General features: G+C 40.8%; 1 protein-coding gene across 1 annotated transcript in view; it reads right to left on the reverse strand.

Annotated features, from left to right (window-relative positions):
- The window catches only part of reck (reversion-inducing-cysteine-rich protein with kazal motifs), a 56,085-nt gene that overhangs the window by 6,688 nt on the left and 37,592 nt on the right, over positions 1-11,805 (reverse strand). The window contains exons 8-15 of the mRNA XM_014010468.1: positions 11,126-11,323; positions 9,166-9,427; positions 8,905-9,078; positions 5,220-5,432; positions 3,835-3,971; positions 2,546-2,689; positions 2,280-2,468; positions 504-620 (exon numbers count right to left, since the gene is read on the reverse strand). Coding sequence (XP_013865922.1) covers positions 504-620; positions 2,280-2,468; positions 2,546-2,689; positions 3,835-3,971; positions 5,220-5,432; positions 8,905-9,078; positions 9,166-9,427; positions 11,126-11,323 — 1,434 coding nt within the window. The remainder of the gene's footprint in view (positions 1-503; positions 621-2,279; positions 2,469-2,545; positions 2,690-3,834; positions 3,972-5,219; positions 5,433-8,904; positions 9,079-9,165; positions 9,428-11,125; positions 11,324-11,805) is intronic.

The following is an 11,805-nucleotide window of genomic DNA, read 5'->3' on the forward strand; positions in this document are numbered from 1 at the left end:
AGACAGGACTATATTCACGAATATAGGTTAGATACTCTGGCCCACACTCCAGTACAAAAGATGGCGATAATGCATCTTAAAGTTATGACACACACCTGATTTTGATCGCTGGGTAATTAACAGGCTTCTGCCCAATTTGAAGAGTTAATTCAATCACTGAATCAGGTGTGTTGGAGCTGGAAAACCTCTAAAACATGCAGGATAGTGGCCCTCGAGGACTGGAGTTTGACACCCCTGGTCTAGAAAATAGTTTACATGCTATACACTCTGATTTTCAAAAACTGCTCTAAACTGGGTCCCAAACACTAAGATCTCAATGTGACCRCAATGAAAATGTACCTGTTTTCTCACAATGTTGACTCACCAACAAGACAACGGTTACAGCACAGTAACATGTTGGTTTTATGAACACAGCTTGTCTTTTTGACAACCTTCTTGACCTTATACAAGACGGGTCAACCTAATCATAATTTAATCTCAGTTAAACCAATAAAAAGACAAACCAGGGACGTGACCAGCAGCTGGGAAGCTGGAGCCGGGACACTTCCTGTTAGAGCAGATTGTTTCGCCGGCGAAGCAGGAACAGGTGTTGCAGTCGGTCTGGAAGGAGGTGCCATGGTCTGATAGAAACAACACAACACCGACAAAAGACTGGATATTAGAGGTTAACATTGCTGATGGATGGTTACAGGTTCACGTTTAAAAAGTCACTTCTAAACAGAAGGAGTGAAATTAAACATAAAAACAATTAGAAGATTTTAATATTTGTTGTTGGCTGGCAGCCATGACTTTTACTTGCTAGCTTTGTTAGCGCGCTGCAAGGACAAGATCTTTTTATGTCTCCAAAAACAAAAGGTTTTTAACCAAAACTTAACCAAAATTTTTTAACCAAAATTTAACCAAAACCTGCTACAATGATAAATTAAAATGAACTGAACCTATTAGAGCGTACTGTAAAAACGTGCAAAAACGTCTTTTTAGGGTTTTATATCATATTAGTCATGTAAAACTAAACACACTAAACACTTGCCGGTACAAAGCACCACCTGTTTGTACAAAGCTCCTCCCAGTCTCTCAGTCTGCAGCTGAGCTGGTGCCACACAGATTACCCCTCCCCTGAAGCATTGCTGTGACCACGTGCTGAAGTGGGAGGCCAATTTCAAGGCATTTAGTTAGATTATGATTCAAAGTCAAATTTATTTTTTATATGTCCAGCATTTTCATAACAACTGAAGGTAACGTAATTTCTTGATTGTGGTATACAATTTAACTACTGTATAAGCCTGGAAAATACAAAATACCCCCCATTTAAATAAGCCTCTGCTGCTAAAGCTACTAAGTGTTGTATTGTGTTGAGGGTGGGGCATTAAAGATGAAGATGACTGCTGGTTAGGGTTAAAAATATCTGATATTTTACTGGTTTTAGGGTGTCACTGTGCAAACACTGAAGATTCCTTGTATGCTTGCTTGGTATTTTTCTGTTTTTATTAAAGTTTTTTGACTCAGAACTCCTCCTGTAGCTTTATTTATTATTGTTAATATAAAAGATTAGTTTAGCCGCTGGCAAAAAGCAAAGGTGGAAAATATTTTCGCCTGTGTCAGTGTGTACTTACATATCATCAAAATCTGTCATGATGAGTCACAGGACAAACTTTATTGAAACTCTCATAAAGTATTGATTGGATGTACACATCTACAAATAATTAAATTTTGGAGTCAACTCAATAAGACGGTCACTACAGTCACCTGACATTAGAAAATGCAAACATGGCTGTACTCAGCTAGTTCTACAAAGTTTTTGCTAAGATTTAGTGTGGTAGTAGCTGAGACTGATCCTAAGCACTACACACTGCAATATTTTTGCTTAAAACATTTGCACTAAATTTCTAATCAACCATTTTGTTAGCAAAATATCTCATGAACCACTAAGCAGACCGTAGCTAGTCAACCTTAGCTAACACAAAAATGGCTATAACTCTTCAGGTGTAGATAAAATTTTGTGTAGTTGAAGCTGAGAGTTATCCCTTGAGCATTAACACATCGCACATGATCTCATAATATTGCATGAAATCATTCATTATGTCATTTACATTGTTTGACCAAAAGAACTATAACTCTGCTCATTCTTAGTTCAAGACGATCCACAGTATGAAAGGCAGTGGGCGACATGCAGTCCCTCAAACAATGCTAGGTCTTAAATTTACAAAGCACAAGTCAGACATTTTCTTTTAGGAACTATAGATATGGTTCTGCTAACTGAAAGAAGAGACATGTCTTACTCTTCCTCTGGCCCTCCACGATGCAGACCTTGTTGGTCTCCACACATGGCATCTCCACGCAGTTCTCCAGGCGCCCACTGGGACCACAGGTGCACACCTCGTAACAACCAGCAAGACCAGAGGAGCTTGGAACCTGTGTTCGAGCGCCCTGATGCACCAGAAACTCTGAGGCCTCGCCCAGTTTACACCCTGACACACGCACACACATCGGGTGAGTGAAATGACTTGGATTGTGTGTGTGTTTGTGTGAGGGCGGGGGTGTGTACCTGGTTCACAAAGATACGGCTCACAGTTGCTCAAATCGTTGCAGCCCTTTCTGTTCACCTGGCAGATGTTGTTGCTGGGACATGGGTTGGGGTTGCATGGATGGATGACCTCCTCAACCCTGGCATCRCCCAAGGAACTGGGCACTGCAGGGGTGGAGAAACGGCGCCTGTTAATCTGATCCGTCAAAAACAAKCTGAACTGAAATCTTGCTGCTAGAAAGCTTTGTTATCTCCCATTACTGAAGGCAGGGGGACATTGTTTTTGCCCATGTACAGAATGAGTGTTTCTTTGTYTGCACCGTTAGTTTAATATCTTTCGAACCACAGGATGAATTAAAATCAAAATCTTAAATATTAAACACTGGATGAACGTCTACAACAGATTAACTTTGGAGTCTGTACCCCATTAAGGATGGCTTTCACAGCTAGGAAAACTTTACCAACACCAAAAATGTAATAARTCAAATTTACGAATAATATGGTAAAGTTTATAGTAGCTGAGAGTCATCCTTAACATACTCTGAGCATTAGCACATCTCACAAGATGTGGCTGKGGTGGGCACCAAATTTCTGGTCACACTCAGTTCAACCAGCTTCAGTCTTTTGTTTCCAAATCATCTACCGTAACCACCGGTGTGCCCCTGGGCTTTGTCCTAGAGCCCCTCGTTATTTACTTCCTTCCCATTGGTTACATTTTTCCCAAATATGACATTCACTTTCATTGTTACATGGATGACACCGTGCTCTACCTTTCCAGTAAACCCAATGTTGTCCACCCTTACCAATTGCCTTAATGAACTCAAACCTTTATTTTCTTCTAATTCTCCTAAACTAAACAGAGGTAGAACTGAATTTCTACTCATTTTGACAACAATTTAGTTTCTCCCTCCCTTTAAATTAYGAGTCTGGGTGTCATCCTTGACAGTACTTCATCATTTCAGTCTGTTGCTGCTTGTAATTGAGTATTTATATGTTTTTAYAKGCATATATCTGTTGCCTTGAGTGCCAGATAGGTGCCTTCAATTAAAATGTATTATTATTACTATTACTGTGAATTAAAACTCTGACATGAAAAGAGGCAGGTAATATATATTTCTTCAAGGAATTTTACAGTAAGTGCAGAAGAGGTGGACTGGAGAGTTGAATTATCTCTAAAACCAAACCACAAGTATGATTAGATTCAGCTTAAAAAGCCCATAGATGTACATGTTTGTTGTTTCCCGGTACRCAACAAACAGGTTGGCTGGCAAAGTGTTGGCCTCCCTCCCTCCCAGAGGACAGTAACTCACTGAGGTATCTGTGGAGGGGGATGCAGTGCTCAGGGTCATCGATGGGAGACAGCTGCTCACAGATCCTCTCTGGGGTTTGTCCTTCATGGAAGCGTTTCCTGTCCCCACACTGGGTCAGGATGTCCACACAGTCTGACCTGAGAAAAGATTAGATAAGAATCCAGCACCAAAACCATCCAGAACATCCTGCAGCACCGGTCCTGTTGCAACACGAGAGCCCGTTTGCAGCTCACACACACATTCTGAAGTCATTTTTAATAAGTGGAGGAATTAAAATCTGATATTTTGATTATTTGAATTATATATCAATACTTGTGCCTTTCAGAAATATTTATTCAGCACAGGGTTTCTAAGAACTGTGAAGGCATGAATGASTCATTACTGGCTGCTTAGATTTACTTTGACAGGAAAGAAGAAAGATTTTGAAGGAAAAAAGTAGCAGAAACTTCAGGAGTCATAAACAAACTAATCATTAATAATGAGCTTTCAGTCACCTAATCATCCAGGCTTAGAGATACAGACAGTGGAAAAATTGGGAGGAAACAACTAAAGGAAATCACTTTTTAATTTCAGTTCAACAGAATTATTTAAATAAAATAAAYTCATGAAACTGGCTTTCACAAAGAGGGTGAAACATGGAAACTAATTTCACCACAGGGACATGTTAAACTATACTGTGTCTTTTAATTAGCATCACATGTGCTTTTAATCCTGTAATTAGTMCGTCTAATTAAAGAATAAAATGTASTCACTGGGCTGCTTGGTATCATGGYGTGCAACACACTGARCATAATATTCATTTTAAGGTTCAGAGGACTGAAGCCAACCTTCCTGGACGTGGCCACAAGAGGAAAATTAATGCCAAACTGAATCTAAATGATAACTCTCAGCCCTGATGAATCTTACTGAACASCTGTGGAAGGAGCTGAAACACGCTGTCTGGAGAAAACACCCTGCAAACCTGAGTTTGCTCACTAAGAGTGACCCAAAATACCCGTAGACTGGTGCTGACRTCTCAAGAGAGTTACAGAATTCATTAAATTAAAGTGAATGTCTCAAAAGATTAGGCAACAAAATATTAAGTCAGGGGCAACAGCCTTTTTATAAAGACCAGTTTCATTAGTTTGTTTTCTAAAATAATTCTGATGAAAGGCAATTTAACAGCAAGGACAGCTTTTCATTGGTTATTTTTTTAGTATTTTATGCCATTGTAAATACTTCTGCAGCACAGCATTTGCATAAAAATTGTTTTTGATAGAAAATACTTAACAGAACATGATGATGTTAGCTGCAACAGATTGCCACCAGAGCAATTTACCCTTAAAAAAAGCCTGTGCTTGTGGTTGAAGTGATTTTGTTTAAACTTTTTACAGCAGCAGACCTACTTGCATATGGCGCTCCCTCTGAACTTGCTGTGGCACGGTTTGATCTGCAGAGAACAGGCCACAGCCTTCCACATGTCAGGCAGACACTTCCTGATGTCCAGCACTGGGATGGCCATGAACGGCATCTGGATTGTCCCATTGGACCACAGCTTGATGTCGCTCATGGCACCCTGATCGGACTGCACGTTACAGCTGCGGAACAGCTCTGTGGGCCTACACACACACACACACGCACGCACGCACGCACACACACACACACACACACACACACACATGAACAGCACATAAACAAGAGTTTTATTGGAATTCTGTGAATAGAACAAATGTTAATTAAAGCTGCAAGCAGTGATGAACAGCCCTTCACACCCTGGCAACCCTCCAGCTCGTGTCATAATACTGAGCAATAAGTGAGGCCACCCCCCACGCAAAAAACACTTCCTGAATTTTAAGGTGGTGTTTGTTCAAATATAAGTTATAGGGGTGTCCCGATACCGATACCAGCATCAAGTACTCATACTCGTAAAAGTCGGCCGATACTCTTTTTATTCTGTTTAAAATTCAACAAGTTGAACAGATAATCCACACCATGTCATTGTCTAGCTGAATACATTTAACTCTATCTCTGACTTTTGAAACGTAAGATGATTTATTTCACCAGTTGAAATGATCAGAAGTCAGCAAGACTCTTGTCGTTACCTGATCCAACAACCCCCCCCACCAGTGGGAGAATCATCCTGCAGCAGCAGTTCAGCTGCACGCTCCACAGCCTCTTGTCCATAACTCATTAATGCACTGCCGTCAGTTCTCAGAGTTGACAGAAATGGTTCTTTTTTATTGATTGATTTAGTGAGCTCTGTGATGTTCTCTGTGTGTAAAGTTGAAACTGTCTGCATGTCAGCACCAAGTGGTCAGGTGTGTGTAATCTGTCAAAATGAAGGATGACTGTCAGATTTTTGCATCCAAAATCCGTCAAAGAAGGAAAACACCCTGCGAACCCCGCTACTTGGTATCATATTGGTATCGGCGAGCACCTAAACTGAAATACTCGTACTCAGTCTTGAAAAAACTGGTATCGGGACACCCCTAATAAGTTCTGGACAGTTCAAAAATGTCTTCAGATGAACATCCCATCATAATTGGTTTTCTGTCTAAATTTGAAGATTTTATGAAAACRCAGGTCAGATAAGAACTCACAACTTCCTGTTCTCAGTGGGCGGGCTTAAAGTGATGGCTGAGTACTGACATGTTGAGAACCAGACTATGACACATTTACACTTTGGTGCAGATCAGAGGTTCTGTGTTGACATTAAAACAATTTTGCTTTAAATGTCTGTATTGTGGCWAAGTGTAGACACACCTTCAGAATGTGGGTGAAAACTGAAGCTTTTGATCATTTTTAATCTTCCATGTCAGAGTATTGACCAAGTTTGAATCTGATCACTTATTARAACATCTCAAGGAGAAATTTATTTAGATATAAGGGCCTGAAAACTTTAAAATCATGACTATTCAAAATGGCTGACTTCCTGTTTGCTTCAAGACAATGGAGCAGGAGATTTTTTTTGTAATCCTTGGTGTCTTTAACAAGTGTTCCAACTTTCAGACTCATACACCGATGTGTTGGAATAGGAAAAGGTTGTTTAAACCAGTGTTACCAAACTTTTCAGCTTTTGACCCACAAAATACCAGCAGCAGAGACCTTGTGCCCCAGCTGTTGTTGGTTGATAAAYATTGTTTTCATGTCAAATAAATAAGCGCATAATAACATTATTTATTACGCTATTTTTGTCCATTTTAAGTACCCTAATCTTTTTATTTTGTGAAAACAAAGGGAAAAAATGTTCTTAGTTCTCATTTTTTTGTGTAATTAATTTAAAAAAATATTTTTCAGGACCCCACCTTGATGTTTCAGGACCCCACTGTGAGTCCAAACCCCAACTTTGGGAACCACTGGTTTAAACATCTATAGAGGGCACCATTTCGCTATTTTGCCACATCCACAAACTTTGATGCATTGAGGACCAAACTGTGATGTTATGTGTCTGTTGGAGCAATTTAGTCTTTCATGGTGAGAAGTCCAATTATGAAGTCTAGCCATGGCCACAATCTATGATAAAAACTCAAGCTTTTTAAAATCTACTATGCCTTAGTAGTAGGGGTGCGCTAATAAATTGGTTGGCCGATTTATTGGCACTGATGTCCTTAATTTTAGGAGATCGGCTGTTACTTCGATACGATCAGAGGAAATGTTTGGCTTCTCATCTACCTCCACAAAGGTCTGAATATCAACCACTGGCCCCTTTTGCTCTGCTGTAAGATCTACCTAATGTCCAGTAAAACACGTTCTTATTGTTTCAAAGGTATTGTTAAATGCTTTTCAATAAAATAAGGTTGAAACATTGAAGGTGTATTGTGACATTATAACACCTGACAGCATCAGCTATTTAAAAAATCGGTTATCGGCCAAAAATGGAATCAGCAGGTTTGACTTTTTAAAGGTCAGTGATCGGCTAGAAAACTGCAATCGGTGTACTCGTACACAGTTTAGTACTATACTGATCAAGACTGAAGACAATATTTCAAAAACGTTTGGAGGAGTGACATGAGCAAGACCCTGAATTAGCATCTCTGTTACAATTGGCCAACTTCCCATTGATTTAAAAAACAAACTAACAAACAAAAACTTCCCGGGGGCTTTAGGCTGTACAGTCTACAAGTTTTTTATGTAAATTGGTGAGTTGTGTACAAAATTTCACAGCTTAAGTAAAACTAGATCATGCTCCCAAAATAATTGGCGCTGATGGCGCATTTTGCCACACCCATTTTCAGACCCTCATAAAAGCAACATCTTCCACTAATTGGAGTTTTCAAAGTCTTTTGAGATTTTAAACACATTAAAGCCCTCATAAAGCAATTCATTTGTCACAAGAAACACTATGATTTCAAAAAGCCTTTGCATCGCCTGCATGTGCGGGCGTAAAATGAAGAATTAAAGATTGCTTCCAGATGTCCCTCTGATTAACGCCAGATGTTTTCTTTGATTGGTAGGGATCATCTAAAGTMAGTCAGATAATTGGCAGTGTAGACAGGAGGCAAACCTATAGCTATGGTTCTASAGTTTCTTTAATGCTGGTCAAGTGCCTTCTTTTTTTTTCTTGCACATAAATCCTCAGTTTTGGTAAGGTGTATAAATTGAACCGGTCACATACTGTATGTTCCAACAATCGTAACATAATGTAATGTTATTAAAAAAACTTAAATTCTCCTTATCAATGTTGCGTGCATTTTTACTGTACATGAATAAAATATTCTCAAACCATGTGACAAAAYGAAGCCATTATTTGCCAGTTGAAAGATATTTTTTGCAAAATTGTTTAAGTCTTTTAAAGAAGAGAAGAAGACTTCTGTAAGATTGACTTATGCTGGACTTTACTGTTTGACTCATTAGTGCCTCTAGTGTTTGGGCATGGAACTGCAGCCACCATCATTGCTCTCAGGCAAAGGGCAGATGAGTGACAGGACAGGGCCACTTCACGGGGCCAATCAGATTTCAGCAGGGGCCAATTTCCCAGTGGCCCTGCCCCTAGAACCGCMCCTGCCCTGCATCTATTTACAGCATATCTATCTCGGGGCCCAGCCAGGGTGTCTCAGTTGGACCCCGTCAGCAGCAGAAGCAGGTTCTGACCGGTCGTTGAAGTTGGTGCAGTACGTCAGGTCCTTGCAGCCCAACTGGCAGGGCTCTCCAACATCTGCCAGGCAGTTGATGAGCTCCGTCTCCACAGGGTTGTACTCACAAGTGCGGTCGAAATCGTGCCACGTCTGGCTGCCCCAGTGGGTGCTGATCCTCTGGCACATGTCCCTGTCAGAGCACGGCACATGGTTAGTCACAGCACGGGTCCTGCAGAACCAAGTACCTCTCTCACAGAAGCAGAGTCTGCTGTGGTACCTGCAGTGAGACGTGTTCGCTTTGGAGCAGCAGTGCAGCTTGGCAAGGTCCATCTTGCCTGGATGGGGGATCTCCTCAGTGGGGGAAGGAGGGTGAGCACTTTCCAGAAAACACTGCCACATGGGGTCCTGAGGGAGGGGCTGGGCGCCGCACTCATTGATCAGACCRTCCATGATCTCATGCTCTGTATTCATGGTGCGCAGGATCCGCCGGCAGGCTACCTGACAATGGGTGGCCTCCGCCCGGTCGCAGCAGTACAGACCTGGAAGGGAGGGAWCACAGGGTTTTATCAGGGTTGAAAAATCTGGGGTTGAACAAACAACAGCACAAGTTAATTAAGCTGATACATGCACACTAATGTTAGACAGGTTCTMTACCAGCTCCTTTTTTCAGTGAATCAAAATTCCAGTGAAGCTTCGACGTTGTGTAAAACACAAATAAAAACAGAACATGGCGATGTGCAAATCCTTTTTAACCTACAGTATATTCAATAGAGTACACTAAAAATACTCTACAAAGACAAGGTATTTATTGTTCAAACAAAGAAACTTTATTGATACTTTGCAAATATTCACTCATTTTGAATTTGGTGCCAGCAACACGTTCCAAAAAAGCTGGGACAAGGTCATGTTTACCAGTGTTACATCACCTTTTCTTTTAAAAACACTCAATAAGTGTTTGGGAACTGAGGACACGGATTGTTAAAGCTTTGTAGGTGGAGCTCTTTCTTATTCTTGCTTGATGAACAACTTCAGTTGCTCAACAATCCAGGGTCTACGTTGTTGTATTTTGCAYKTCATAATGCTCCACACATTTTCAATGGGAGTCAGGTCTGGACTGCAGGCAGGCCAGTCTAGTATCCACACTTGCTACGAAGCCACGCTGCTGTAACACCTGCAGAACGTGGCTTGGCATYGYCTTGCTGAAATAAGCAGAGACGTCCCTGAAAAAGACATGGCTTGGATGGCAGCATGTGTTGCTCCAAAACCTGTTTGTAACTTTTAGCATTAATGGAGCCTTCACAGATGTGACAGTTATCCATACCATGGGCACTAACACACCCCCATACCAGCAGAGAGGCTGACTTTTGAACTTTGCTGATAACAATACAGACAGTCCTTTTCCTCTTTGGTCCAGAGGACACGACGTCCATGATTTCCTAAGACAATTTGAAATGTGGACTTGTCAGACCACATAACACTTTTCCACTTTGTGTCAGTCCATCTCAGATGAGCTCGGGCCCAGACCAGATAAGAGAAGCAGACTGTGTTTCTGGGTGTTGATATCTGGCCAGATTCTCTGAATCAGGACAAACCACAGATCTTCTGGATATTTTTGATATTCCGGACTGTAGATGATAAAATCCTTAAATTTCTTGCAACTGTATATTGAGAAATGTTCTTAAACTGTTGGACTATTTGTCCACGCTGTTGTTCACAAAGTGATAAACCTTGCCCCACCCTGCTTGTAAAGGACTGAGCCTTTTGGGGATTCTCCTTTCATACCCAACCATGACGCTCACCTGTTTCCAATAAACATAATCACCTGTGGAATTAAAAGCAGGTGTTTTTAAAGAATTCCTTAACTTTACCAGTCTTTTGTTGTCCCTGTCCCAGCTTTTGAATGTTTAAACATAAATGTCTTGTCTTTGTAGTGAATTCAATTGAATATTGGTTGAAAGGATTTACAAATCATCATATTCTGTTTTTATTTGTTTTACACAACGTTCCAACTTCATTGGAATTTGGGGTTGTATCTGAGAAAACAGATCAGAATCAGGACCCATGTTGGATTGATTTTTTTGTTTTTGTTTTGTTTTCCTATCGAGGTCTGATTTTATTTTTTAGCTCTGTTGTTTTAATCAGTGGTATTTTAGGTAGGCAATAGTGTTATCAGGTAGTTGCTGTGGTGTTTGTCAGTCCAGACAGTGTGTGAACAGAACGAGCCCAGATGGACGTACTGTCGATGGGGCTGCGTACGGGGTAGGACTCTGTGAAGTTGTTGACACACTCCAGCAGCTTGTGACTCTGGCTCTGACAGTAGGTTTTGACAGACTTGATCTGGGACTCTGTGGGGGTGGAGTCTGTCCTGAAGATGGCCTCACAGTAATCCCTGCATGTGGTGTGACGGCCTGCAAAGCTGCAGCATGAAGAACCCACTGGATGAAGACAGTTTTACAAGACAGATGTTAAAAATCAAGTAAACAACATTTTAAAGAAGTCAATAACTGAGTCAGCAGACACTATGCCATCCTTCAATGTTAGCACAGTTCAGTAGCTCAATGTGCAGTAGCTCTGAGCCCCTGCAGGAAACATTGCACACTTTGATAAGAGCATCTGATTTTTGGTTTATCTCCATGTCAACAATCAACAACTCAGTCTGTCAAACATGAACATGGCCCTGTTGAGTTTGAACTAAAAAACACAAAAAAGAAAAATAAGAATATTACAAACAATCCCATATATTAGAAGAAAAGGAGGATTGACGTTTATTCCCAACCCCACTTCACTGATCCGTGTGTATGTGTGGGTTCGGCTTTGGTGATATTTGGGGGCAATTTTAAGACTAAATGTCTACATTTGGGGACAACTGTTGCATTTGGGGACAAAAGTTGAGTCCCCATTTGGTTTAAATGCCATT

The sequence above is a fragment of the Austrofundulus limnaeus genome, unplaced genomic scaffold (assembly GCF_001266775.1).
Source record: "Austrofundulus limnaeus strain Quisiro unplaced genomic scaffold, Austrofundulus_limnaeus-1.0 Scaffold69, whole genome shotgun sequence".
Classification (NCBI taxonomy): domain Eukaryota; kingdom Metazoa; phylum Chordata; class Actinopteri; order Cyprinodontiformes; family Rivulidae; genus Austrofundulus; species Austrofundulus limnaeus.